Source organism: Drosophila pseudoobscura, chromosome X (assembly GCF_009870125.1).
Source record: "Drosophila pseudoobscura strain MV-25-SWS-2005 chromosome X, UCI_Dpse_MV25, whole genome shotgun sequence".
Classification (NCBI taxonomy): Eukaryota; Metazoa; Arthropoda; class Insecta; order Diptera; family Drosophilidae; genus Drosophila; species Drosophila pseudoobscura.
In genome coordinates this window covers 64,933,938-64,960,397 of record NC_046683.1, presented here as the reverse complement: position 1 = coordinate 64,960,397, position 26,460 = coordinate 64,933,938, and the positions used below count along the sequence as shown (strand labels likewise).

At 49.9% G+C, this 26,460-nt stretch overlaps 6 protein-coding genes and 1 long non-coding RNA gene across 14 annotated transcripts; 4 read left to right on the top strand and 3 right to left on the bottom strand.

Moving 5' to 3' along the window:
• Window positions 1-77: 77 nt before the first annotated feature.
• Window positions 78-4,397, bottom strand: LOC4811980 (NADH-cytochrome b5 reductase 3). Of its 5 annotated transcripts, none has more exons than XM_001352741.3 (5): window positions 4,266-4,397; window positions 3,905-4,198; window positions 1,582-2,235; window positions 1,409-1,508; window positions 78-528 (listed from the first exon to the last, which is right to left on the bottom strand). In XM_001352741.3, the coding sequence occupies exons 2-5, from the start codon at window positions 3,926-3,928 to the stop codon at window positions 356-358; spliced, it is 951 nt and encodes a 316-aa protein (XP_001352777.1). In that variant the 5' UTR covers window positions 3,929-4,198; window positions 4,266-4,397; the 3' UTR covers window positions 78-355. The 5 variants fall into 5 exon arrangements, with proteins under 5 accessions (XP_001352777.1, XP_015043848.1, XP_033241151.1 ...); XM_015188363.2 differs by lacking the exon at window positions 78-528 and adding an exon at window positions 576-828; XM_015188362.2 differs by lacking the exons at window positions 3,905-4,198; window positions 4,266-4,397 and adding an exon at window positions 2,875-3,304.
• On the top strand, window positions 4,277-8,219 carry sunn (sisters unbound). Its single transcript, XM_001352742.4, has 10 exons — window positions 4,277-4,400; window positions 4,508-4,817; window positions 4,874-5,336; window positions 5,397-5,508; window positions 5,576-5,699; window positions 5,757-5,983; window positions 6,053-6,596; window positions 6,668-7,043; window positions 7,093-7,864; window positions 7,928-8,219. Exons 2-10 carry the CDS (start codon window positions 4,776-4,778, stop codon window positions 8,157-8,159), a joined length of 2,892 nt encoding a protein of 963 aa, XP_001352778.4. The 5' UTR covers window positions 4,277-4,400; window positions 4,508-4,775; the 3' UTR covers window positions 8,160-8,219.
• Window positions 8,220-8,867: 648 nt separating this feature from the next.
• RpL10Ab (ribosomal protein L10Ab) lies at window positions 8,868-10,332 on the top strand. 3 transcript variants are annotated; one of them, XR_004470700.1, is made up of 3 exons: window positions 8,868-8,976; window positions 9,310-9,670; window positions 9,777-10,326. XR_004470700.1 is itself a non-coding variant. In XM_001352743.3 (3 exons), exons 1-3 carry the CDS (start codon window positions 8,972-8,974, stop codon window positions 10,267-10,269), a joined length of 654 nt encoding a protein of 217 aa, XP_001352779.1. In that variant the 5' UTR covers window positions 8,869-8,971; the 3' UTR covers window positions 10,270-10,332. The 3 variants fall into 3 exon arrangements, 2 of the variants coding, with proteins under 2 accessions (XP_001352779.1, XP_015043850.1); XM_001352743.3 differs by having other exon boundaries at window positions 8,869-8,976; window positions 9,310-9,465; window positions 9,777-10,332; XM_015188364.2 differs by having other exon boundaries at window positions 8,961-8,976; window positions 9,777-10,332.
• Window positions 10,318-11,778, bottom strand: LOC4812493 (uncharacterized). Its single transcript, XM_001352744.4, has one exon. It carries the CDS (start codon window positions 11,751-11,753, stop codon window positions 10,374-10,376), a length of 1,380 nt encoding a protein of 459 aa, XP_001352780.2. The 5' UTR covers window positions 11,754-11,778; the 3' UTR covers window positions 10,318-10,373.
• Window positions 11,779-11,896: 118 nt separating this feature from the next.
• LOC6900124 (uncharacterized) lies at window positions 11,897-12,882 on the top strand. The gene is made up of 2 exons (XM_002135439.3): window positions 11,897-12,352; window positions 12,421-12,882. Exons 1-2 carry the CDS (start codon window positions 11,933-11,935, stop codon window positions 12,745-12,747), a joined length of 747 nt encoding a protein of 248 aa, XP_002135475.2. The 5' UTR covers window positions 11,897-11,932; the 3' UTR covers window positions 12,748-12,882.
• Cubn2 (Cubilin 2) lies at window positions 12,776-26,183 on the bottom strand. The gene is made up of 17 exons (XM_002135440.3): window positions 25,450-26,183; window positions 24,676-24,782; window positions 22,693-24,617; window positions 22,441-22,637; window positions 22,051-22,379; window positions 21,877-21,986; window positions 21,380-21,569; window positions 19,993-21,313; window positions 19,032-19,932; window positions 18,803-18,960; window positions 16,919-18,738; window positions 14,238-16,569; window positions 13,994-14,173; window positions 13,774-13,921; window positions 13,535-13,689; window positions 13,180-13,474; window positions 12,776-13,116 (listed from the first exon to the last, which is right to left on the bottom strand). The coding sequence occupies exons 1-17, from the start codon at window positions 26,005-26,007 to the stop codon at window positions 12,896-12,898; spliced, it is 10,947 nt and encodes a 3,648-aa protein (XP_002135476.3). The 5' UTR covers window positions 26,008-26,183; the 3' UTR covers window positions 12,776-12,895.
• Window positions 24,782-25,628, top strand: LOC117185151 (uncharacterized). 2 transcript variants are annotated; one of them, XR_004470706.1, is made up of 2 exons: window positions 24,782-25,305; window positions 25,380-25,628. It is a non-coding gene; the product is annotated as an uncharacterized lncRNA (long non-coding RNA). The 2 variants fall into 2 exon arrangements; XR_004470705.1 differs by having other exon boundaries at window positions 24,885-25,300.
• Window positions 26,184-26,460: the final 277 nt, after the last annotated feature.

Below are 26,460 nucleotides of genomic sequence, written 5' to 3'. Positions count from 1 at the left end.
AATGCAAATGCAAAAGTCAGAAGGTTCAGCGACAACAAATTGTTCACGCACACGTAAAATGCAAATTTCGATGTTTCCTTTTGTTAACACTTGTTTTTATTCACAAATAATAAAAAAGAGCTACAACAATTAGCACGGATGGTGTTACATGTTACACATTTGCTTTGGGTTCATCGATCGCATCGATCCCGACTTCTGGGACCGGATGCAGGCGCTTGGATGCAGAGTTCGATGAGGTGGTGTTAGGCGACATGTTAACATGAAAATGACAAAACCGAAATGCAAATTCTTTCTCCAACGCAAGTTAGCCCTGCCATTTTGGCAGGAAGGCTCCAAGGAAGCTGGGCGCTCCCCTCTAGTAGGCGAATCGGGTGTCCGGGTGGAAGTTGAGCTTGTCCAGCGCTGGATTGCAGGCAAAATTGATCATGGGCGGTGGGCCGCAGAGCAACACGATGGTGTCGTCGCTGGCCGGCAGCAGATGTCCGGCGATCATGTCCTCGTTGATGAAACCCTCGCTATAGGCCCAGCCTGTGAGGGAGTAGAGAGAGCAACGAAACGGGGTTAGCCACGGGGCGTCTACACAACCGGGATCTGGCAATTGTTAAACGAAAGCAAAAACTCTTTGACGGAATATATATGCTAGATGGAGCTGGTCTTAATAGCTAAACCGCTGCTCGGCCCGATGCCCCAGGCGTTCCAGCCCCGGTATGCACGTATAGTTGACCATGGGCGGGGGACCGCACAGCAGGCACAACGTGTCGACGTCGGGCGGGTAGAGATGCTTCTCCATCATCTCGTCGTTTACGTGTCCGGTGTTGTAGGACCAGGCTATGAACCGGGCGTTGGCCGTTCGCGGCATCCGTTTGAGGGCAGCATGTGGCGAGGGCAGACACAAAATTCTTAACATAATAGATGACTTGGACATGGCTCGATTGTGTGTTTCAATGATGTTCTATGCGTCCGATGCGGATGAGGAAATTGAATACGGATGAGGCAAACTACGGCGGAAGGTTGTTATCAGTAAGGGTTTCCATCAGGTGATATTCGGTATTTGTTATTAGATAACATTGCTTGATACAACAACAAAAAATGATAATGGTTATTGCTCGATCTTCTTTGAGGCGATGGCTTGATAATTGACTAAGAGGTACCGATAGCAGCCTTTGAAAACTTTTAAAACTCGTGATTAACAAGAAGATCTTACAACCATTATGGAAAGACCTGCCGTGAAGGTAATAGTAACCTCTATGAGGCAATATTAATACGGCTAGATCGCATAGCAGAGAACTTCTATGCCTAGAAGTCATGGTGCGGTACAAAGAATTCTTTGAAATTGCCAGCAAACTCAACATGAAACGATCAAATGAGATGACTGCTGTGTCTGGAGTGTGCCCTAACTGCAGCTCACCTTCGGCCGCCTTGTCCACGGTGTACCAGACCTTGAATTGGCCGGGGTGCTTCTGGGCCAGTTCGTCCAGCTCCCCGCGCAGTAGAATATCCTTTTCGCTCTGTGTGGTGGATAGGAGAGAGATTAGAAAGATTAGAATAGCCGAGTGGCACTCGCGGGGCCGGGTCACTCACCTGGTTGGCAAACAGCAGGGCCATTTCGGTCTTGTCCTTGTCGTTGCGCTTCAGCACTTCTCGGACCAGCTGCAACATGGGAGTGATGCCTGTGCCGCCGGCAATCATGTTGACCCGCTTGGCGGTCACGTGCTTGGGCGGGTCCTTGCGCAGTTTCTTGATAGAGAAGGTGCCGTTGCCCAGGTACTGCAGGCGGCCGGACGGTCCGCGGAACGAGATCTTGTCGCCCAGCTCCATTTTTTCCAGATGCTGGGTCATCTTGCCGCCGCCGGGGAACTTGGGATGCGTGTCCTTGAAGTACACCTTGACTACCAGATCGACGTAGCCGACGTCGTCGTCAGACGAGATGGGCGTGTAGGGACGGATGATCAGCTCATTGTCAATGGTCGCAATCAGGTGGATGTGCTGGCCCACTGGCAGGCCCAGAACGTGCTGCTTGGAGGGCAGGCCGAAGCGGAAGCGACGTGTGTCAACGCTAAGCACCTCCTTCTCGACCAGCGGCAGCAGATACTTGTCATTGGGGTCCACCAGGGTGCGGAGGCGGGCAGTACGGTTCGGCTCCCGGCGCGGCTTAGTAGACTTCTTGTTCAGGAAATAGTGGACGATCAGAGCGCCGGCTACGACGGCTACCACTCCCACGGCGATTGGCACAAACTGTAAGAATAAAGTAAAATAAGTATCTTTATCCTAACATAATATTTGAGTATGTACATATGCATGCATGTATGCATGTACATATGTGTGTTCATGTATGAACGGTGGCCGTGTTTTATCGTTTTATCGATTTCCTGTAAATGCACTTGCTATAAAAAACAGGCATAGTGATTGTCGAACAAGCAAAGATAACCAGATATCAATGTTCTCTGCTCCTGTACGTTCGAATGTTAATGTACAATCAGAGATTGTGCGGACGCTTATGACACACTCAAAGGTGGACTTATGCTTGGTTGTATTTGTTGTTACATATATTTTTTGGAACAGACTGATTAGTGGTACTGATTAAAGGTCAAGGGGTAAGATGGAAAATACCGCGTACGCCTGAAGCGATAAGAGAAAACAAAGATGAAATCTCGACTCGCATCTCGAATCGTTTTCGGCCTGTGACCGCAAAGCTTCGCGACGCAACAGCTGATTGAGGTTACAGGTTTAACCCACTGCCGCGTCGCACTTTGGTCGCTCCACTAGCCAGGGCTGACCTTGAAACTCCCGAGCCGGTCTAAAGCCCCCTGACCCACACACTTGAGCGTGAATAGTATCAAACAATGACGTCACAGCCACCTTATATCAACTTACATCGAAATACATCATAGCTCGCACACTTGATAAATGCAAATTGTGTTTGTTTTTTTTGTTGAATTTCTGATTTGACTTGCAAGCAAACTTGAAAGGAAGCGAAAACGTTTGAGCGACGACGAAAACGCGTGCGGCCGAGTGCTGAAATTTGAATGAAGTCGTCGCGTGTAGCTTGGCACTGCCTTGCCTCTCATCCTCTCTCCCTCTCTCGCACTACCTCTTCTTGTACCGAGATAACAAGTCACCGCGATTCAGCTACAGTGAAGAGCGAGTAAGAAGTTCATTTTTGATTGGAATATAAGTTGAATTGCGGCTATATGATAAAGTGGTCCGAACCGAGCACAATTAGGTCAGATTATTTTGCTGGCATGTATAAACCAATCACAAACCAAATATGAGATAGAAATTTTCATTTGCAGACACTTTGCACTATCTACAGTGAGTACACTGTACACTACCATAGTAGGAGGGCAAGAGAGCGAGCCTGAAAAAGAGAGAGAAGAGCGCAAATGACAGTAAAGTACAAAGTTAGGCAAAAGTTTGTTTTCATTGATTAAGAGCGCAAAGCTCTCTTTGTTTGGGTGGCGTGTAGAGAGTGATAGCTGGCTAGCTCCAACAGCTGATTGGCCTTGGCATTGCAATGCACCGGCTTTGCACTGAAAGAGTCTTCTTTTGGAGAGAGGGGATGCTATTGGGGATACATCCCGAAGTCTCGGGGTGGAGAGTGCACGGCATCCCTTGCTCTGATTGAGTCCTCCTTGACGAAGGAGAAGTGATGGGATTGGTTAGCTATGTCCCGTTTCTACCACAGCACCATGCACCAGGTAAATAAGCGTACGATAGCATCTCTATAAATAGCGAAGCGACGTCACTTACCAGAAATCTACACCAATGAAAACGACTAGGCATTTGTCCCGAGAATAGGAATGATCTGCTTGTGCGGGTGTGTGGCGGACAATTATGAAATGCCGCACATTTGGAACGGAGTTATGTAAAGCGATGCTGGGCTGCAAGTTGTGTCGTAACTTACGTTGCTCTCGATGAGACGCGCCATGTCCAGAAGTCAGACACGGTCTGTACAGTCGCAGTGGATGGTGGGAAAATCAATGGGTGCACTCTTGGATAAATTATATAATTCGAAATTTGCACTGAAGCCGTCGCCGGCGTTCGTTCTTCTATCGCTAATACAAGGCGCAGCGACTAACGGCGTACCGTGCGAGGGAAGGCAGTCTTGTTTGCACGCACTCTTTATGTCTGCACTCCGCTCTGAGAGCGGGCGACCGCGCTCTTCTTTGTGTCGAATACTGCTGGAATATCGCTGCAGCTGAAAGTGATTTGTAAGTAAGCCGAGCTTCTTCAGGAAAATAACTACCAATAAATAAAATATTCACCTTGTCTGTGGACTGTCACCGGGCCGGCGTTGGAGTAGGCAGATTTGTTGATTTGAGTTGATTCCAAAACAAAACAATCCCAGCCAGCTGCAGCAAAGTTCAATTTTGATTGGTGCTGCCACATCTCTACAAAAGGTAAGTCGAGATAGTATCGTATCGGTGCCGTTTTACTCGATAGCGATGCAAAAGATTTTAGAAAAATTATCGGACCATTAATAATATCTGCTGGGCGATATTCTTAGAAATTTCAGTTGGATCAAGAACAGAGTGTGTGGTTGTGTCTCGTACTATCTCTGTCTTGCAGTCTAGTCTGGAATTGAGGAACTAACCACCTATATATTCAAATGAAACTGAAAAATTGAGATGACACTATTCAGTATCTTCCGCCTGAAGTGTGACCTCTAATATCATCGAAAGCAACTTTGTGCTTTGCGAGACGCCGATAATTTGAAAATAATTGTAGCGGGCTAACGGGACGCACTGAATTCAGAGTATACAAAAAACTCTACAATGGATTTTTTTACTATCATTTTAACGGGCGCCAGTGCTGAGGTGAGCTCAGTTTGTGCACTGACATCGCCAATAGATTTATAAACCGTTTTTTTCAGTCTGTGGCGCGAGAATACGCCTCCGCCTTTATTGCCGCAATATTCGCTGATCCACATAACTGGCATGTGAAGGTGTCGCATAAGTTTGTGGGCCAGTGCTTCAAGGTGCTTGGTCTGAAGTTCAATGTGAGTGTTAAGGCGTTTCGGGAAACGCAGGATCATCCATACCGCAACGACAACTCGAACTACATATTTCATGTCGTGCCCTTTGTGATGACTACCGTGGATTCCTTTCTGGACATACTGCCTACTCTACTGGTCCGCTATACGAAGGGTTTGGAGCAGGAACGGAATACGTCGCAGACACCTGATGACAAGCGCTTCGACGAGATGACAGACCTGCTGGCCTGCTATCTAAAAGTGGTGTTCACATGGACGAAAGTGGTGCATTCCATTTTCGCCACTATGCATCAGGAACCCTCCGCAGATGACAAGTACTTATACGAGCCAGTGGCCAGAATGTGTAAGTGATTCTCACGGAACTCGAATAAGTGCTAGCTAACTGATAAATAATCTACTGTAGCTTTCAGCATACTCTGCGGGCTGGCCAAACTGCTCCCCACACATAGCGATTCGTTTGACGGCTTCAAGCTTATTTGCCTTACTCTCACCATTGACGCACGCTATGGGCTGTTGTGAGTGAGCACAAAGCACTTACAATCTTCGTGACTGTGATCGAAAATTCCCTTCTGTCAATTGCAGCTTCAAGGCGACCAGTAGACTTATACTAAAACCTATGCTGGACATGTTTCGGGAGCACTTTGGGACGTTCTGCAGCGTGGAGAACTCCGCACTGGGTTTTGTCTACTATGTTTTGACCATTGTGGTAAGCTCTGCACCAGTCTGTCCCGGCAATCAGTCGTGAATGCAATCGTACTTTCAGAGGGAGAAGGACGATAATTACATAATGGCTTACGAGTTCCTGGAAAGTATGCTCAAGCAGCTTGCCGAGAACCAGCAGAAAGATCAATGTGACACTCTATATCTACGTCATTTTACCAATGAGCTGATCACTGATAAATTTCTGGCCTTACAGTTTGAGGTGTTCAAAACGAGTAAAAATAAACCACTTCTTGTGGCCACGCTCCAGTACATACTCACTCTCCAGCGGTAAGATGCAGTGGCACAAATCAAATGTTATTCCTCATATTAACCGATCCGTTCCGATTGCGTTTCCAGACACATTGTCAGTGCTGAACGGTTCCCAATGCGCTTCCACGAAATTATTCTGGAGCTGTTGATTCGCCTGCCACGAGCTTTCGCTACGGTTCATTCAATGGCAGCAGAGCTCTACGTGGCATTGGCTCAGCGTCAGTACACTGAGATGGAAATAGGTATTCACATAATGGAGACGTACATCAAGAGTCAGCACAGCCGTCCTCGGAATCTCACCTTTGCGCAGTTCAGGGTCCAACTGACACGCTATCTGAAGAAGCTCATGCAGCATTTTCCAGCGGCTAAGAGGTTTGACATCTACGTTTATCTGATCACTGCTGAGGAAGTGCGCATCGAACAGAGCCTTATAGCCGCACAATGCATATGCGTACTCTTTGACCTGCATCGGTTAGAATATTCCGCTTCGGAGGAATCTCGTGAACAGATGCACAAACTTCTGCGTGTTTGGCCGGCTCTAATTTCGTCCCAACAAAAAGCCACCCGAGCTGTGCTCTACAGTGTCTACAGTGCCGTCGATTTTATGGCTGTGGCATCCCATGATCTCGAGGTTTGTGCCAGGAACAGTATAAATAATTTTGGCCAAGACATAATACATACATATTTCTGTTTATTGCATAGCTGCTGCTGACACTGGAGACATTCTGCCTAGATATGTTTCTACATGATGAAACGCTAAGCGAATCGGAATTCTACGGCCTCTACAAAAATCTATCCTACTCCGTTAGGGCAACCGGCAACAGTCAGCTATATATTACCGCTGCACAGGCTTTGCAAGATGAATACGCTCAACTGCAGGCTGAGTTGAATGCCACCGATGTGGAGGCAACACAGAGGGAGGATCCAGAACTGCTGGAAGCCTTTGCCCAGTACTTGCGGCGTCTGCACGCCCTTCTAAGGGCCAACAACAACAAGCTAAGCAGAGACCATCTGGCTGAAATTATGGACACCTTAGCTACCAATCTGCTGAAAAGACCACAGCAGAACGACAAATTGAGTAAGCATATAGTATTTAATATTGCCTGTTATTACATACTGCTTTGTAGGTCTCTTTGGCTCGGAAAGCTTGGCCTACATCCTCATCAGGCTGCATAATGCTCAGCAAAGAGGGAAGCTTAAGGACAGGGATTTGATCGGTCTGGCCAAGCAGTTACGCGACTTCTGCGTTTGTGAACTCTCCAAGCCTGCACAGGACTTTAAACGAACCAAGTTTTTCTTCTGCTCCGTTATCTTACTGCACCTAGGCTTGAAGAGTAGTTTTCATCTGGACGATGAAACATATGACGTACTCCTCAGATGTCTGACCGTCACAACGTGGAGATCGCATACAAGTTGCAATCAGCTAATCCAAAGATATATGCATGAAATGCACATACTGTTTCGTCGAATGATCACTTGCGATCAAATTGTTTTTCCTAACAACCGAGTTTGGAAGGTTCTGTTGCACAACAATGTGCTGCGAAAAGCCCCGCAGGTCCTTAAATCAGAGCTTAAATTACTAGTCTGCGTTCTGTTAGAGCACCGCATTTGCAGCTTCGTCCACTGTCTGCCCGTAATCCAGCTGCGCTTCAGCAACAATAACACTGCCAATAAATGGGTGGTCGATACACTACGGCTTATTAAGGATCATGCCTCCGTCATGGACGCTTGGGTTTTGCGGTGGATTGTCTTCAAGGATTCAATAAATCTCTTGCTTAAGAATATGAGCGTTCTAAGATTGGAGGCAACCAATTCCTACCGGAATCGCTTGGTGCCGCTGCAGCATCTGCAACTGATTGTAATGAATATGCGCCTGAAAGAAGTGCATTTCCAATACATGTAGGGTCCAGAATATTATCCATATGATACTTTCAAATTAATGAATCGTTAATTTCTTTACAGTGGTCGGTCCATCTACGGCTTAAAAAAAGTAGCAGCTGGCTCCAAGGAAAGAGCAAAACTCGAGACTTTCATAAATCACATCAGTGCGTTTAAATACCGTTGCGAGGATGAGCACTCGGCGGCGTCAACCAGTGAAGATTTTGAGGGAAAACTGATGCCACTACCGCCGGGCCCCATGACATTGTGGCAACACGAGTCCATGAAAGATTTGGATCTCTTAAAAGCTAAATAGTTTTGGTTTCCGTCTTATAAAATGAAAGTAACATTTATTTTAATAAAAATATTAGAATATTGTATTAGAATTGGGGAGATATTCTTTTTAGCCAAGGCTAATGTCTTAAAGCTATTAAGAGAAAATAAAAAACATTTAACAGTTTTAGGGCAATTTAAGTGAAAAATATCGTGGTTTTTATGAGGTTCAAAGGAAAAATTTCATGAATCTACAAGAAGATCAAGTAGTTGAACTATTTAAATATAAAGCTTGAGTGGGCTAAATTCGGGGCTGTCATCATACGACACACTATATTGTTGAATCGATAGTCTAAAAGCCACATTAAAATTTTTAAATTTTCCGATTTATCCAGCCTTGCTGAACATGAGTTCGGATTCTACAGACGTCGCTGGCACGCATAAATATTTGAACATAAGGATTTTGACTAAATCGAATTCATTTTCGTTGACCTGAAAAATAGGAAGATAATAGGTTTTTGTTTTTTTTTAATATTATTTAAATATATTTATATTTATTTTTATCCAAAGCAGTGGATCAGTCTCCTCCGTGGCAATCGACCTCTCCAAATAATGTCGTTTTATTATAATAGCATTACTTCGAATGGTATTTTTGTTTTCCATTGCCTTTATTATTATTATTATTAATTATTATTTCAGGTCGCTTCAGGCTTTTTTCACTGTGTAAAGCACTCACTAAAAAATATCGAACGTTATCGATAGTGTCAAACCATCAATAGTGCGGATAGTGCCATCGATAGCTCTCCACCTCTTCTTATACGTTCTTTCGTAAACCGGACGTCCCGACGTGCAGACATGGCGTAAGTTGAATAAAATAAATCTTTGAAAATACTCTGCATCCTTGATGTTTTTGACATGGTTTAACTGTAATTCGTTAAATGATGGTACGATAACGATGCAATGCATACTATTTTATGCATTTGGCAATCAGAAACCAGCTTTTTAGACCATTTTCCATGTCCATATCAGTTTGGAAATGATTGCAAAATTAAATGTGATTTTGTGCTACGTGTGCGGCTATTAATGTGAGCTGCACTCATTTGCACAATACTTCGACAGTTAAACAAGGCCTGGACCATATCGCTATGAAAGTTTTGTGAATATTTTCGCTAACAATTTACTTTGTGTTGCAGATCGAAAGTTTCGCGTGACACGCTCTATGAGGGCGTCAGTGGAATTCTGGAGAACTCGCTGAAGAAGAAGCGTGGCTTCCTCGAGACGGTGGAGTTGCAAATCGGCCTCAAGAACTACGATCCCCAGAAGGACAAGCGTTTCTCCGGCACTGTCAAGTACGTTGGCTAAAATACCTGCGCCAGTGAGTACGCCTGCTCCCCGCGAGTAGTGTGCCACAGCGTTAGGAAGTCGATCATGTGGTAACATTGATCGGCGGACCTGCACTCAGGGTCTTAAAAACAAATTGAGTAGGTCTCCAGCAATGGAGACCGACCCCTGTAGTTATTAAAATGAAAACACGCGTGCTCCCCCGTGGGCTTTGTAAGTTTTCTGCGTTCCCAACATTCCCCCTCATTAGAGCTAGGCTCGTGTCTGTGTGGTGTGAGTGGCATACTGATGAATATTTTCGTTTGTTTTTGATCTGCAGGTTGAAGCACATCCCCCGTCCCAAGATGAAGGTGTGCATCCTCGGCGATCAGCAGCATTGCGACGAGGCCAAGGCCAATGGCGTTGAGTTCATGGATGCCGAAGCCCTGAAGAAGCTGAACAAGAACAAGAAACTTGTGAAGAAGCTGGCTAAGTCTTACGACGCGTTCCTGGCTTCCGAGTCCCTCATCAAGCAGATTCCACGTCTGCTGGGTCCCGGTCTGAACAAGGCCGGCAAGTTCCCTGCCCTGCTGTCGCATCAGGAGTCCATGATTGGCAAGATCGAGGAGGTCAAGTCCACCATCAAGTTCCAGATGAAGAAGGTTCTGTGTTTGTCGGTCGCCGTTGGACACGTCGGCATGAAGAGTGACGAGCTTGCCCAGAACGTCAACTTGTCGATCAATTTCCTGGTCTCCCTGTTGAAGAAGAACTGGCAGAATGTGCGCTCCCTGCACATCAAGTCGTCTATGGGCCCACCCCAGCGTCTCTACTAGATGTCCATATGTTTTAACATCAGATAATAAATGAGAAACTACATTTTGTTAAATGTATCTTAACTAAATTTTTTTTATTGCAATACGGAATATTGTATGCGAAGTTAGATTTCAGTGGAACTTATGGTCCGCGCCAGAAAGTCGCGTACGCGCAAACCTTTATCCGTCTCGCCTTCGACGTCTTCGCAGCAGTCGGACAGTGGGACTGATTTAAACTTTGAGACGTCCACTGCGTTGCCCCATTCCAGCATGTGCGGCTCGCTAATCTGCTCCAGCAGGTTGTGCAGTACTGCAGAAGCTGTAATAATGCAGGACGCCGTATTGAAACGGATGTCCAGCGGCTGGATGAAAAAGTTCCAACGCGACATCAGGCGGTGCAGGGCACAGTCGCTCAACTCCTGCAGACGCTCCGCAACTTCATTGAAGTCGTGTTCGTGTGGAGCAATCGGATCCGCATAGCGCTGGAGTAACCAACGACGCAGCGGATAATTTTGTTGAGGCGGAACCAAAACAAAGGGAGAAATTAGACGCCCATTTATGGGTACCTGAGGCAGCTCGGTAAGTCGGTTTGGAGCTTTTGAGAACATTGGCATCAGCAAGGCCTTGCTTCCGTTGTCGAGCCATAGTTCGCGGAAGAACATACGGTCGTCTAGGAGAAACTCCATGCGCATAACCGATTGACCAGCAGAATTCTGGGTGCCGCCGCTGGCACGTATAGGGATAGAGCACACGCCCAGAATACCAACGAGGGCAGCCGGCATGTTGCTTTCCTTCTGGAAGCCGACCATCACACTGGCACAGTCTGGCTCGGTTTGTGGCAGTTTGCGTAGGGCCTTTCCTAAGGTTAACATGACGGCGTTACAGAAGAGTTTCAGGCACTTGATTGTCTTCAGCCTTGGTACGGAAAACAAATTCGATATGATCGATATGCGCTCGCCACTGGCTAGATAGTAGAGCGCCAAGGCAACGCATTTGTCCAGGGAAATTTCGAGCGAGCTTTTGCTTGCGGTCTTGCGCATTGCAGGTGTTAGCTGCCGGCAAAGCGCTTTAAAGGTGCTCCGGGTTATGTGCAGTTTGTTAAGGAACTCTTCATCGCTGAGATCCGGAAATATGTCCTCAGAGAAGGTCTGATTGTCTTCAGGCTCCACGTTGGCGTCGCTGTCCTCGGACTCCTCGTCTTCCAGGCTAGCACGCTTGAGGCGCAGCATGGCGTACATCTGCATATAGTTGGATTGCATCTCTATCATTTGTTGCATGAAAAACGAACGCATCTGCTTAAAACGGCGCCTGCTCCGCTGCTGCGACCGACGTCTGTGTGTAATCACAGTTAGCTGCACATGTTGAATGTGCAGCCTTATGAGCCTGGCGATCTTCTCCTTGCGATTCTGCCAATCATCATTCTTGTTTTGGTTCCTTTTAGTCTCCACCAGCTTGGCCAAGGCATTGTTCAAAGTGCTGTTGATTAAATCTAGTTCTTTCTCCATTTTGTTGTTGTTTCTTTGATTTTAATAGGGATGGGCAATAGCGAAATAGAAATATCGCTTCACATGTGTAAGCGAATCAAATATATCGATACTTTACTATTATCGATGTATGAAAAGAACAACTATTAAATTTAAAGTGTGTCCGCCTTGATTAAAATAATAAGTACTACTAACACACCATGAATGAAACCGTAGATGAAGAGGTTTTCATTGCACAAATTGCAACAACCACCGGATCAACGCCGTTGCAGAACATTTTTCCACCTTTACACGAACACTTGATTAAGTACGCGGTCCGCTTTGGCCGGCTTTTGTACATACATGATGTTTCTTCCTGGAATGAATGGTCCACGGATTTGGCCGAGTTTAAAGATCTCACACCACATGAAGCGTGCTCTAAATTTTTAAAAGATGTGCTGCCCATTGTGAACACCTACAAATTGTCGCTGACCGTCAAAAAGCGCCTGCGGCTGCTCGATCATCATCCATGCTTCCGTCGCACTGGAGAGGGCTATCAGTACGCTCCAAAGTGTGAGCCATCCAATCGCTTCCTACTGCAACCGAGCCGGGATTATTGCCTGGCCAGCGCGTTACCAACCGTAAGTACAGCCTGACGGCACGCATTGTTGTATTAAACAAGAACTCATTTTCATTTTATTCACTTCAGTCTATCGACTCCAGGCTAGCCTCCCACAATGTGATCATTAGCAACGAGGCATTTGAGCGGAAAGCCTCTGTTGGCTACAACTACAAGGTTTCCGACGAGTTTGCCAGCCTGTTCTCGGCCATGGTCTCCACTGATTTTGAATTATCGCATGGTTATAGGCACGATTTGGATGAGATTCATTATCGTTTGCGGCGCGCAAGGCAATCCTTTGAAGACACTGCCCGTTTCGTGCCATTCCGAAGAAGTCTAGACCAGTTGGTCTATAATATCGAAATCTTTGGCAAACTAAAAAAGAAAGTTATGGATTCATTTAATACAAACTTATAATTATAGGGCCCATTAGGCATTTAGGAAATTTATCCTTTGCTGGCGCAAATAGTTATCTCAGCACTATATTCATAATGTATTTTTGTACAGATTACTTGCAAAAATAAATTTCTAAATTCTACAATATCTCAGAAATAAGTTGCCTTGTCTAACTGACATTTTTGAGGGTGAATGAGAACTGGAATCCCAGTCCATCAAAATTAGGTGACTTCTTGGCAACGATTACGGCACGATTACTGCCAACGTCAAAGTCGTCGGGAATGGTAGATCCACAGGATGTTTGCACCAGGCCCTCGCTTGCATCCGGCAGAACCTTGTAGAATTTAATATTATCCAGATTACAATTGGTCTCCGAGCCCATGTTGAAGTCTGGAAATTAAAAAAATTGATGTTATCTTGATGTTAGCTAAAACTAACCGACGCGATGTATACTCGTGAAACTGATCCTCAGGATGCTGCCTGCTGGCACTGATATACGCCAGATGCACAGTGAGTGGTTCCGATTGTCGTAGGGGGGATTGGCCAAGTTACCAAAGCCACCCCCCATAGAGATGTCGCCACCACAGCCGTTGGGCAAATCGTTGCTGGTGGAGTAGTAGAAGAATCGCATTGAAGCAATGCCCGTGCTCGCAATACGAAGCTGATTGGTCGACGTGAACTTGACTGTGGGGATAGCAAGGAATCTGTTCGTGTGGAAGACTGTCTGATTGGCCTTCAGGTCGCTTATCTGTTGTGGGAGAAGTGATTTATACGGTTGGTTTTCACTGCGGCTGTCGGAATTACTTACGTTTAGGTACTTCATATCAGACTCCATGTCGAACAACACAAACAGGAGGTTCAGAGTCACACTGTAGCCCTCGGGCACTCGAATGTCCACGGTGCAGTTGGTCAGAGCGCTATCTTCAATGGATTGGCTCAGCTCCGTGTAGTTGCGTCTACAAGCTGAATAATATGCACATTATTTATATCCCAAGTTATTTCTCAGGTACAAGTACAATTACAAGTACAAGTACCGCTTCTGCTTACGGTTATTCTGCCTGATTACCAACTCAAACCCAGTGGAGTCTGTCAGTTCTTCGGAATGGAATGTTAGTTGCAAATTCAAGTTCTCGGAAGACGACAATCTCTTGAGGGTATTGTTGAACTGACCGCAAAAGTACTGCGGCGACTGTAACTGAAATGTTGAAATGTTCAATATTTTTAGTAAACTTTGTTCTTATGATTGCGCTGGAAGGAAACAACTTACCCACGATTCGGATAAACGCAAGTAGTCCACGCATTTTCCCGTCACCTGGGACACATCCCGTAGATTGACCCACCGGATATCGATCTCCGCCTCCACCGTTAATCGAATCGACCAAGAGCAGTGCACGCTTCCCTCATAGTTCCTCGTGCCGTTGTCTCCTTGGATGCCCAGTTTGATGCTCTGCCAAAAGTCAATTCAAAATTTTTAGAATACATTGCGAAGGCCTCAAGCGACCTGAACCCACCTCGTTCGAACGCAGTTGATATTCGGTCTCTCCGCAGATTGTGCGTTCCATTTGCAGAATCAATTCGAAGCTCACGTTTCTCGCCAAGGTGGAAGAGCCACTCAGCCTGATCGCCAGATCTGAATAGGAGCTGAAGAGCTTTGTACGATTGCCGGACAGGTCATAGTACTTGCCGAGGCTTTGGCTCTCTGCGGCGTCGCTGTCAACAATCTCTAGGTAGCCCCGATAGGATCCAAACGGCTGAAACTGTCTCAGCTGTACGGACAGCCGATGTCCAGGCGTGGCGCTGGCCTTGAAGATGCACAACAGCTGTTCAAAGGCATTCATCTTGTAGTTTCGCACGAGGCTCATCCGCGGGAGATCATCGTCCAGAGCGATTCGCTCATTGCAGTTGGGGACGAAGCGCACACTGGCCAGGAAGCCCCGAAAGCTGTTCGATGAATCCGAGTGGGACACAATTAGCGCCTGGTTGCTGTCCACCATAATGGTGGGCGGCTGAGTGGTCAAGTTGCCGCACAGACGGGCCACGCGCTGCTCAATGTTCGGCACCATGCTGCCCTTGTAGACCGACAGGTAATCGTATCGACAGTTCCGGCTCTCCTCCAGGTCAAAGTACTTGAACTCCAGAACGATGGCGTGCTGGGGCGGTGCCGTTACGCGCCATTCGCAGTGCATATTGTGGGCATACGACCTCACATCCTCGTCGTGCTGCGGCGGGCGCAAGGAAAAGTTCGCGCTGTAGTTCCCACCGCAGCCGAGTATCTGGTACTGCAGCTGAAATTGTCGCGATGTGGGCGACATGTACTGCAGACGGAGCCTCTTGTAGCCATTTACTTCAAAGTCCGGGCAGAACTTCTCCGGCAGCTCCTCTTCCACTTCCTCATCGCCGGAGCTCGAGCTCGAGCTTTGGCGGTAGGCCTTAAAGAAGGACCTGGTGCAGGCAAAGGCAGGCCAAGGGCGGCCCACACTTTTGATGCTGACCACCAGCTGCTCCTGGCTGTCGGTGAGGATCACGTAGCTGCAGTTGAGCATATTGCGGAACGCCTGCCAGTCCCAGCGCTGAGTCTGCAGCTCCGCGGTGGCTCGCAGCGTAACGTCGCAGCTGGGGGAGACGGTGAAGCTGAAGCCGTCTCCGGTGATGTTGTTATTGGTCTGGAAGACCACTCGCATTCGGAACGCCTCCACATGCAGCGGTGGCGGCAGCTGTCGGCCGCATAGGCTGGCCACCTCAGACCAACCTCCCGCAGGTTCCTGCCGGTCTTGGCTCTGCTGCACACTCAGCCGGTCATTGGTGCAGTTCGGGGACGTTTCAATGAAGAAGCGCCCTTGGAACTGCAGCGAGAGGGAGAGTCCCGCATTGGTAGTAAACTCCCAGATCAGCTCCATGTTGTTCTTGTAGTCCGTGCCATTGATCGATATGGGCGCCGTAGTTCTCTGGTCGACGCGAATCACATTACCTGCCAAGGGGCCTTCTGACCGCCTGGGCTGCAGCCGGAACCAACTGCGGCCAGGCCGGTGCTCTTCTGTATGGTAAATCACCTTCGAATGGGACTTGCCCAGACGCGTGCTGTTCATCGTCATGCCGCGGCAGAGGCGGGCCACCAGTGCGGGACCCGCATAGATAACAATGTACTCGCGGTCGCAGCTGTCGCTGAGGCTCAGGTTTCCCTCAAGCACATAGCCCCTGCCACCACCCAGCGAGAATACGCACTCCAGCGGCCCATAATCCTCGCCGACGGTTGCCATCAGCTGCGGCGGCTCTATGGCAAGGCCCTCGGCCACAAGCATTTGACCGCCGCAGTTGTGGCGGCGATAGGTGGCCTGAAATTGCTTCAGTTTGACATTTTTTCCCTGGTTCAGGGTGATCCGCCCGGGCGTGGAAGGCATTGAGATATAGCTATTGGTGAGATTCGTGGACAAGTAATTGACAAAGCGGAAGCCTTCGTCTCTGAAGACCACCGAGGGACCGACCCCGCTCCAGTACACATACTCTCCCACTTTGAAGGTGAGTGTGGTTCCGCTGAGCCCCACATAGTTGATGGTGCAATAGTAGTCAGGCAGCTGGCTGAGACTTTTGATGGACAGCGATCCGGCCGCCTGGTCTCCAATGTCTGGCGGGCATTGTGACGGTTCGTTGGAGCTGTAGCGGGCACGCAACGGTATGGTGGTGAGGTCCAGTTGGGTAGTGATGATGCTGACCAGCATAACGTTGTCGCTGGACTCGATGATGCCGCTGCCGTTGTATGCATCGATGCGGAAGTCGGTGATCTTTGACAGCTGGTTGAAATCGTTGTAGAACGAAAATTGCGGTTGAATCTCACTCCTCCTCCCACTGCAAATATATTTCACAAGGATATATTAAGTCATTAGTGAATGATTGATTAAGTGCAAAGATCCCTGTATGTTTGGGCTTATAATGAAGCACTTTGGTGGCTCTTACATTTATCGTAAATGCTGCCCCCCCAAAATATGGATATCTCTTTCTGTATCTCTAACATATCAAATTTGTTGAGACGATATCTCCGGTGTTCTGTCCATTTCTTAGCCTACACTGTCGTTGCAATGTTTAATTTTCTCTTTTTCTTCCCATTTCCCAATTGTTTCCGTTCTGGGTGGTTCGGCAACCGATTAATGGTCCCAAAGGGTACACTCACATGCAAAAACAGTCCCGGTGCACTCACCTTCTGGTATTATTACGAGCGACAATCCGCATATCGGCCAGATTGAGGAACTGGAGGCGCACGCTCTGGCCCTTGGGCACAGTGATTTTCCAGCGGCAGACTCTCAGCCAGGAGGATTGCACATTGGCTGGAATCTCGAGGGTGCCAGAGGCAGCATTCACCTCGCGGGAGCATGTGCCGGTTATCCGCTCGTATCGAATCTTGAATCCGCGATAGCTGTTCACATTCGAGACCGCTACGAAGCGGATGCCCACCTCGTTACTGTTGAGGGTCACGTCCAATGGGTAGCTTCCGCTGCCGTCCAGTACCATCAGAGGGGTCTGCTGGCCGCTGCCCGCATCGGCGAGGTCCACGAATTCCAGTCGATCGCTGCTGTTGCTGTTCTGTCCCTTCTGTGCGCTGTACGGCACGTGCAGATCGCTGATGTTGAGGCGGATGTACGAGCCCCGCGGCAGCTTGATGCTATACTCGCAGACGGCCGGCCTGGGGTAGCCCCCCAGGGCCGGATAGTTCTCGGAACTGATGAATCCCATCGCACTAGTGTGCAGACCGCCACAGGTACTCAGTGAGACGTTCAGCCGAAAACCGCCGTGCGGCTCGTCCAGTTGCGTCTGGTAGTGCACCAGAAGAAGACTACCTGAGCTGCGCAGCGTCTTTGGAGGCCGTCTGCAGGTGTGCAGGAGTCGGCGCGCTAGTGTGGTGGAGCCATCGAAGAGCTCTACGGTCTCCTTCTCGCAATGGCGGAGACTCAGATCGAATCGGTCGTCGAAGGTGGCTGAAATGACCTCGCCTGGTGGCGCCATCACCAACCAGGTGCATTCCGTATGGGGATGCGGCAAGTAGGGATAGCCAGGCGTCGTAATGCTGTACGTGCTGGCCAGCTGGGTCAGCTGGATCTCGCCGTCGCATTCGCTGTACTCCCGGTAGGTGATGTTCCAGTAGTTGTGCGCCGGATTCACGGACCGCGGGGGCAGCACGTACTTGATGTACGCATGGGAGCCGCTTGTGCGATACGAGTCCTTGTTAAAGCCCATCTGGTTGCAGAATTTTCCGCTTTGAAACAGGGGCGATCTGTCGTCCAGACCATCGTAGATGAGTCCGTAAACGGGGCATGGGACATTAACGGCTGGGCGGAGATAGGCTATGCTGATCTCTATCTTTCGGCCCGGTCGCACTTCGATGTGCCACTCGCAATTGCTGCCCATGGCCAGTCCGGCTCTCATTTGCGTGTCCACGATGGTGGCCACAGGAGCCGTCATATTGGAGCCACATGTCGCACGCACAATGGCCCTGAAGCCTCGTCCGTTGATGGAGACATCGCTCTTAAACTGCAGCCTCAGATGGGGAGTGCCGTGCAATCGCTGGATGAGTGGTCCGCCCTTGCTGCCATTGCAGATGCGCAGATCATTCGTCCATTGGTTCATATCCCTCGAGCTCTGGATGTTGAGGTAGTCGGCAAAGCAATTGGGAAAGACCTCCAGATCGGCCTCATAGAGGTCCGTGTAAACATGCTGGGCGGGGTCCTCGGGCCTGAAGGTCCACTGGCAGTACAGGTTCGGGGCATAGCCCCTCGGATAGCCGGGGGAGTTCACCATCAAACGCGCACTGGCTGACACCGTAAATTCCTTGTTGCACTCATCGTTCTGCACGGTTCTGTTGCCCTTAACCAGGGCACTACTGACCACGCTCCACTTCAAGCGAAACGCATTGAAATCCGTGTTGAGGGTCCTCAAATAGAGGACATTGCTGCTCGAGGTGAACTGCCAGGGCGAGGATTCAATGGCGATCTCCAGGGCAGTGTCATCGTAGCCATCGAACAGCTATTAGGAGGAATACGAGGGATTTAGCGGATCAAATAGTGTTTTGCTGGGTTCCAGGGCTCACCTGGAGGCCAGATATGTACTCCTCAAAGTTCAGGGCCACAACCATTTCGCGCTCCACAAAAATGCGCCAACTGAAGGCCTGCTCGTCTGCGCGAACTGAGAAGATGGGCGGCGACTCGATCGTTCCATTCGTCTCTGACGTTATTTCGTTGTCGTGCACTGGGGAGATGTTCACGAAGCGAAAATTAGGACGGGACCGGGGAGCACACCGGAGACTGGAGGAGACTCACCGTAGCTCCAGTGCAGCTTGAAGCCGTCGGCACTGTTGCCCGGCACGCTTCGGAATTTGAGCCACAGTTGCGACCGGATTACCAGCGGCTGCTCGGGCATCTTTCGGTCGCAGTAGAGTCCCAGCAGGCGTTCGTCCACGCCTGAACGCATCTCAAGAAAGTCCTCGTTGCAGTGCTCGGAGGGCACAATGTTCAAAGCATCGAATGTGACCGCCATGGAGTTGCCGGCATTCACGCCGATGCGCCACAGACACTCCACGTTCGCCGGATAGCTGTCCGGATAGTTGGGAGAGCTGAGGCTGCCGCGGGCCGAGCTCAGGCTGACGTTGCCGCCGCATGTGTTTTCCAGGCTACTGAACTGCGCCGCCAAAGCGATGCCTTTGGCCAGGATACGGACATTGCTGGCGGGCACTACCAGATTCGCCGGATGCTCTCTGCACAGGCTGTAAAGCACCACCTGGTCATCGTCGTTGAGCAGCTGCAGTCCCACCTCTGCCGTGCAGTTATCCGCTGCAGTTTTCGAGGCACATCCGGGACACTCCAGCTGGTTGATGTTCAGGCTCAGCTTGCTGCCCTCTGGCGACACCACCAGCCAGCTGCAGTCCTCGTCCAGTCGCGACCTCAGGTAGCCCTCGCCGGCCGACAGCGCGCCACCGCATTGCCGCTCAAAGTGGAGGGCAAAGCTGCCCCAGCTCCCAGCCGGCGCCTTGAACAGCACACGCATTCGCTGACCGTGGACCAGGCGAATCAGCGGCTGCTCCTCGCCACAGCCCCGCTCCAGGAAGTGCTCGGTGTTGTCCGCATCCAGCTTGGTCAGTTCTACAAAGGTGCCCGAGCAATTGGCCGAATTGGTGAGGTTGAACCGCTCGAACCACAACCGGATACCATAGCTTTCCGAAACCTAGAACACAAGAAAAATTAATCCGCGCTCCTGGATGCAGCAAGGGGCGGGGAGACTTACCTCCACTACCCAAAGGCACTCCACATTCGAGGAGTAGTTGACAGGACCGAGGCCTGCCTCTATCGAGGTGGCATAATGGAAACCGGGCGTGGCAATAACCCCACTGCTGGCACGCACGTAACCGCCGCAGTTGGCTGGCACCTGGGCATACGTGGCCCTGAAATACTTCCTTGCCACCGTTGGGCTGCTGTGGAAGTGCACGTGCAGCTCGTTGCCTGGCGAGGTGAATGTCTGCGAGGAGGTCTCCACCTGACAGCTGCGGTAGAGCACGTGCCCACCCGGCGCGGAGACTGACAGCACATCGTCGCTGCATTCTCGCTGGGGCGAGTCAATATACAGCTCCTGCAGCACCAGCCGTATTTGCTTGCCCTCCGGTGCACTGATGACCCAATCGCAGTCCACATCCACGCTGAATGGGGCGTTGGGCGACTCAAAGTGGCCGCCCATTTCCTGGAGGTGTTCGCCGCAACCGATCCGCTTGTACTCGGCTCGAAAGCCCTTGGCCTGCAGCGTGGAGTCGCTGTTGAATTTGAGCAGCAGCCGATTGCCCTTACTGGTGAGAGGGGCCACTCCTTCGTTGCTGCAGAGTTGCCGATCCTCCAGCAGCTGGTCGTCCTTCATATCACTGAGCATTACATAGTCAAAGTCACAGCGCCAGGGCACGTATTGCTCCACGGACAGATGCGAGAAGACCAGATGAATGTGATTCCTTCCACCGCCGGCGCTTATGTCCCACTCACAGGACGTGTCGGGCGGATAGTTCTCCGGGAAGTTTGGCGACTCCACGGCCCCCTGGAGATTCTCTAGCCGCACCCTGCAGTTCGTGGAATAGTCCAGCACAAAACTGGTGCCGTCGGGCGAGTCGTGGCCCACATCGTAGCGCACGAGAACGCGATTACTGCTGGAGTGGAGGACAATACTGGAGTGGCTGCTTGTCTCGTTGCACCGCAGCGGCAGTGCACGACTGCTCGTGGTGGGTCCATCAAAAATAGTTAGATGACCGCTACAGAGGTTCTCGTCTTGACTCTCGATCTGCAGGGTCACCCGCGAGCCCTCGGCCAAAATGATTTGCCAGTCACAAGCCAGGGCGCCACGGTTTCCTGCCATCGAATGTGGCGAGTGTATGGACCCCACGGGGGAGCTGAGTTTGCCGCCACATCCTTCGCCGGCCTGCTGCCAGTTGAGTAGGAATCCACTCTCCTCCACGCTGCTGTCAGAGACGAAGCTCAGAAACAGCGCGTTGCCAAACGAGGGCACCCGGGGGGGTATCCGCGTGCCGCAGTATCTGCCAATCAGCGGAGACTTGGCCGAGTCCCCATTCCTGTAGAGCGATACGGTTCAAGGAGCATTAGTCAACGTCAGCCCAGCGACCTCTGGTTGCGCTTACCTAATCTCCAGGTAGTCGCTGTAGCACTCGTGCTCCATAGCCTCCAGACTGAAGTTCGAGACAACCAGCTCCAGGCGCTGGCCGAGCGGTGCTCGAATGATCCACTCGCAGTTCTGCGATGCGCCATAGGGTCGCGGCCAGTTGGGTGACTTGATTATGCCGTAGCGCTGACTGGAACTTACGTGGCAATCTGGATAAAAGAATAATTAGATCAAAAACATCAGACATTAAGAGTGTTTCGGGTGATGCAGCACGGTATTGCCAAGTAATTCTAAAAGTCATAGTCTATTGTCTACTGTGCAAGCAGCAGCCTTTCTCGCATTCGCTTACTCTCTCTCTATCGCTATCTCTCTCTGTCTCGCGCTCATTCTTTGCTTTTTTCCATTTGAGCCATTCCATTATCGTGAACAAGGCATTCTCTTCTCGAAACTCGAATTATACTCCGCAAAGTACGGAACACATAAACTATACACAAATATCCGTATAAAATGTATTACCACTTTCCACCTGTCTGTAAATGATGTGCAATAATAAAAGGGAGCTGCTATCTCTGACGATTAATGTCAGGAGGTCGGCATCGAAGGTTTCCTCAAAATCGGATTCATAGCTGAAAAAAAAAAGAATAACATTGTTTATGGCTACATTTTGGGCTATTTGTTTTAAATATGAACCTGTTTAAAAGCAATCCAGGAGTGGTGCTATTGTCGTATACGAAGAATTGCCCATGCATAATCATCTGGGTTACTTTGATTTCTTTCCTGCCCGGCTCATCAATGATCCACTGACAGAAGCCTCCGGTGATCCGCTTCAATATACTCGTCAAGCCATGTTGGGTCAGATAACCACCGCAGCCCGTATATGGAAATCTGTAGTCCACAAGCAGGCCACGGCCACTGCTGGATCCACGGAAGACGAGAGTCGCCTGGTTGGTATGTGCCATCAGCACGAGGTTTCCCCCCGTCTTGTATATACGGCGCTTCTCATCGCTCGACAGATAAACCTGCAATGTTATGGTCATGTCAGCAGGTTGTCTCAGTCTCTGCTCTGCAAATAGCACTCACGTCTAAATAATTGGTTTGATTGCCATCGTCAATGGCACTCGAGTCGGCACCTAGCGACAGGTCTTTGATGGTAAGCTTCACCAGACTGTCCAGTGGCCCGACCAGCTTGAATGTGCAGGTCATATCGTCCAAATAGGACTGCGGATAGTTTGGCGTTTTAATGGTGCCCGCCATGACACCGAAACTTCCACTGCACACTGCAATAAAACGCATTAAACATAAGTCTTTACAATGGATATGGACAAGGAATACCTCTGCTGTAGCTCAGCTCGAAGCTCTTCTTCAGCCTCAGCCCGTTTAGGGCATACTCATAGCGCACGAGAACGAAATTCCCGCTGGAGATCAGCGGCTCCATTTCGCTGCCCTCGGGCTGTCCGCAGAGGCGACGCATGAGGGGTGACTCATCGGTGCGTCCGTTGAATATCTCGATCTTCTGCAGTCGACAATCCCCGGACCGCAGCAGGTTAACGTGCTCGAATTCCAGCTTTATTTGTGTCCCCCTTGGCTGCTCGATTAGGTAGAGGCAAACCTCCGCATCCATGTGGCCACTGATGCGGCCGTGCGACTCCGTGTAGCTTCCACCGCAGCCCGGCTGGCCGGCCACCACCTCGTAGTGCAGCTGGAAGGAGCTATCGGCGCGCACCGTAGACGTGTGCAGATCGATGTGCAGGCTGTTGGATGAGCTGTACAGCGGTTCCGGGTGTGCTGACACGCAGCTCTTCAGCAATTGTCGATCCGAGTCGTATACGGCCAGGTAACTACTGTTCAGTCCCTGACTACAGTTGACAGTGGCAGCGGATCCTCCGCCGCTTTCCAGCGTGATGTCGTAGAACCTCAACAGGAGTCGAGTGCCGTAGGGGGCTGTCAGCTGCCAGCGACAGTCGAGGCCGGCACGTGTCCTGCCAGGATAGCCGGGCGATCGCAGTATGCCACTCTGGCCTAATGTCAGGTTGGCCAACGTGTCGCCACAGGAGAAGGGTAAGGAGCTCCAGGTAAGGTGAAAGCCGCTCCCTTGAGTGGCATTGTCGGAGCGGAACCAGAAGAAGACCTGCTCCTGGGTGGAGATAATGCTCCGGTTGACCAGTTGGGTGCCGCAGAATCTACCAAAGAGCTTGTAGGCCAGCGATGGCCCGTCGTGCAGCTGCAGGAAGTCGGCGGCACAGTCGTTGCTTTCCTGCAAATCGAATTGGGTGAACGTCATGTTGAGCACATGTCCTGGCGGGGTGCGAATGATGAAGGGACACCGCTCGTCGGGCTGGTAGTCACCGTCAGCGGTGTTGGGTGGAAAGTGAAGCTGACCCGTGGGTCCTCGAAGAGTGGATCCGCAGAAAAAGCGCTGGTTGGAGCAACTAGTACCAGTGTAGCCGGCGGGACAGTTGCACTGATATTGGTTGCTGGGTAAAAGACGACAGGTGCCGCCATTCAGACAAGGACTGGGGTGGCAGGCATCCGAATCCGTATCGTTGCACAAGACTCCTTTGTATCCGGGCTGGCAAATGCATGTACTTCCGCGTCCTATGTGGATGCAGGTGGCGTTATTCTGGCACAGATGCTGGTCGCATATGTCGCGGCTGGGGTCTTTTGTGCACCCGTCCTCGCCGTAGCCGTGGCCGTAGCTGCCCAGTGGACAGGTGCAGACGACCGTCCCAGAGATGTACTCGCATGTCGCCTCGGAATGGCATATTCGTTCGCCATCGCAGGAGTTCGACTCGGCTGCGGTGCAGCTGCGTCCGTCGCCGGTCCAGCCCACTGGACAACGACCACACAGATGCGAGCCCTCGGTATTGATGCAAGTCACTCGCGGTTGCAGGCTGCAGCCTCCGTTCGCCACGGTGCACTCGTCTATGTCGCGGCAGAAGCGACCGTCTCCGGTGTAGCCAGGCGGGCAGGCGCCACATCGATAGCTGCCTGGCAGATTGATGCACTCGTTGTGGCAGGGATTCATGCTGGGCACGCATTCATCCACGTCCCGGGTGCAGGGGCTAGCGCTGGCTGTAGTGACATTGTTGTCGGCCCAGGTCCAGCCCTGATCACAGACACAGACGTAGCCGGCGGAGGTGCTGACGGAGTGGACGCACGTTCCATGTTCTCCGCACATTTCGCTCGAATCACCGGCCAGGCATTTATTTTGGCGCAGTCGGCAATGGGTGCCAGTGTATCCATTGCGGCAAACGCAGCTGAAATGTGGTTCATGTAAATATATACTCGTGTCTCTGGATCTGATACTCTACTTACCGGAAACTCCCAGGCGTGTTTATGCATCGGCCACTGTTCATGCAGGCAGCCAGATCGGTGCCGGCCAAATCGAAGCATTCGTTCACATCGTCCTCGCAAGTGGGGCCCTGCAATCAAAACAATTAACATGGTCGATCCGATCTGCGCGAAAGTCATCCAAACAACAAAAATATTTGCTCATCAAAGCACCTGTGCAGATTTAACGGGATATAATCACTTGTTTACCAACACTGAATGATCATAAGCAAGCTCGTACTCGTATTCAAGGTATAGTAATCATAAGGTAAGGTTGGGGTGCACATGTTTATACAGGAAGCCATGCAGATCGGCACGTACCACCTTTACTAATAATACCCTGCTTAGCGGTGATTACCTTTTTTACTTTTGGCGGTACGAACCTTTGTCGTTAAACAAACACTAATAAAATTTAATGAACTTGCTGCTGCCCTGCTTTACCTAATTTTATGTTTAATAACTAAGTTGTTTAGCTTCTATTCCGAATACGGGGAGCTCAAATTATGCAAAGTTATTCTAGAGTGCGTCTTTGGGTTGTTTTGACGCGTTTAAATGAGAAATGGAGTCCTCTGAGATATCTTGCGTGGACTAAAACACGTATGTAACTTAGGTGTGGTACGATTTCATAAATATACATCGTTATGCATAGTAATATATGTATACGTGATTCTCTAATCTGTTTCCCTAAGGTGACTGGCGAGAATCACATGAATACGCCCCCAATCGATGACACAGAGACGCCCCCGTGAATGGACTCACTTGCCAGCCAGCAGCACAATCACATTGGAAGGCCCTGTATTCGTCGTAGCAGGTACCTCCGTTCTGGCATGGGCTCGACAGACACTCGTCCTTGGCCAGAAAGACTAGTATTCTCGCCAGAGTGGTCGAAACACGCTCTACCCGCTGGAGCTGCCGTCGCAGGACCCGCTGGTTAAGTCCGCCACGCCGCGTATTGTTCCGCATGTTGAAGAAGCGCTTTTCCAACCGAGTGAGACTTCGCTGTACCACACGGAACTGGTCCTTCTGCACGTCCAGCGACAACGGCTCACGTCTGGCCGCAACCTGGCGAGCGGTGACCACTTGTAGGCGTCGCCGAAGAAGCGTGAGTATATCCACATCATTGATCATCACCGTGGCCTGCTCGCCCATAAGTCGAAAGGTAACATTCTGATCTGGTGCCGCCTCCAGGAGCAGATTGCCGTTTTGCTGCCTTGTGATCACTGCCCGCTCTTCCCGATCGTCTGAAGACGCTTCCAGCTCCAGCAGAAACACGCACAACACCAGAACAAACAATAACTTCAGCGTATTAGAACGCATGTTCACTCATTTTCAGTATAAAACTTCACAGATGTGGATAGGAGTATAGCAGTATGCACAGGGTTTTTGATTGATTGCCGATTTCCGAGAGCACAGAAAGAACAATTTCAACTATATGCTGAATGAAATCCACGGATACTGATGCTACATTGAGCTGTGGTTCCGAATTTATAGATTTTCCAAAGGGAAAGTGGGCGGTTACGATACTCTCAGTGATACGAGATAAACCTTTTAAATATCAATATCAGAATATATGAATATGTATGTGCCTGTTATCTCAATGGTGGTGCATTTGTCAATATCTGGACCATTATATATCCCAGTCGGTTAATCCGTTCATCAGGTTGATAGATCTGCCCACTTCGGACCCATGAAACTAAGTTAAGCCTAGAAGAGCAAGTAGACTAATTCCTGAAGATAATATTAGCCAATATTCGAATTTGAAGCCTCAGA

What these genes read in the sequence shown, in the direction of transcription:
- LOC6900124 (XM_002135439.3), top strand. Translation starts at nt 11,933, where the DNA reads ATGAATGAAACCGTAGATGAAGAGGTTTTCATTGCACAAATTGCAACA. An exon ending in TGGCCAGCGCGTTACCAACC is followed by an intron (nt 12,353 to 12,420) that starts GTAAGTACAGCC and finishes TATTCACTTCAG; the next exon opens with TCTATCGACTCCAGGCTAGC.
- LOC4812493 (XM_001352744.4), bottom strand. Translation starts at nt 11,753, where the DNA reads ATGGAGAAAGAACTAGATTTAATCAACAGCACTTTGAACAATGCCTTG.
- Cubn2 (XM_002135440.3), bottom strand. Translation starts at nt 26,007, where the DNA reads ATGCGTTCTAATACGCTGAAGTTATTGTTTGTTCTGGTGTTGTGCGTG. An exon ending in TTACAGACAGGTGGAAAGTG is followed by an intron (nt 21,570 to 21,876) that starts GTAATACATTTT and finishes TCTTTTATCCAG; the next exon opens with ATTGCCACGTAAGTTCCAGT. An exon ending in AGCGACTACCTGGAGATTAG is followed by an intron (nt 21,314 to 21,379) that starts GTAAGCGCAACC and finishes ATCGCTCTACAG; the next exon opens with GAATGGGGACTCGGCCAAGT.
- LOC4811980 (XM_033385260.1), bottom strand. Translation starts at nt 2,662, where the DNA reads ATGCGAGTCGAGATTTCATCTTTGTTTTCTCTTATCGCTTCAGGC. An exon ending in CCCTGCTGTTTGCCAACCAG is followed by an intron (nt 1,509 to 1,581) that starts GTGAGTGACCCG and finishes TCCACCACACAG; the next exon opens with AGCGAAAAGGATATTCTACT. An exon ending in CGTGGACAAGGCGGCCGAAG is followed by an intron (nt 529 to 1,408) that starts GTGAGCTGCAGT and finishes ACTCCCTCACAG; the next exon opens with GCTGGGCCTATAGCGAGGGT.
- sunn (XM_001352742.4), top strand. Translation starts at nt 4,776, where the DNA reads ATGGATTTTTTTACTATCATTTTAACGGGCGCCAGTGCTGAG. An exon ending in GACGCACGCTATGGGCTGTT is followed by an intron (nt 5,509 to 5,575) that starts GTGAGTGAGCAC and finishes TGTCAATTGCAG; the next exon opens with CTTCAAGGCGACCAGTAGAC. An exon ending in TACATACTCACTCTCCAGCG is followed by an intron (nt 5,984 to 6,052) that starts GTAAGATGCAGT and finishes TTGCGTTTCCAG; the next exon opens with ACACATTGTCAGTGCTGAAC.
- RpL10Ab (XM_001352743.3), top strand. An exon ending in CGTTTCTCCGGCACTGTCAA is followed by an intron (nt 9,466 to 9,776) that starts GTACGTTGGCTA and finishes TTTGATCTGCAG; the next exon opens with GTTGAAGCACATCCCCCGTC.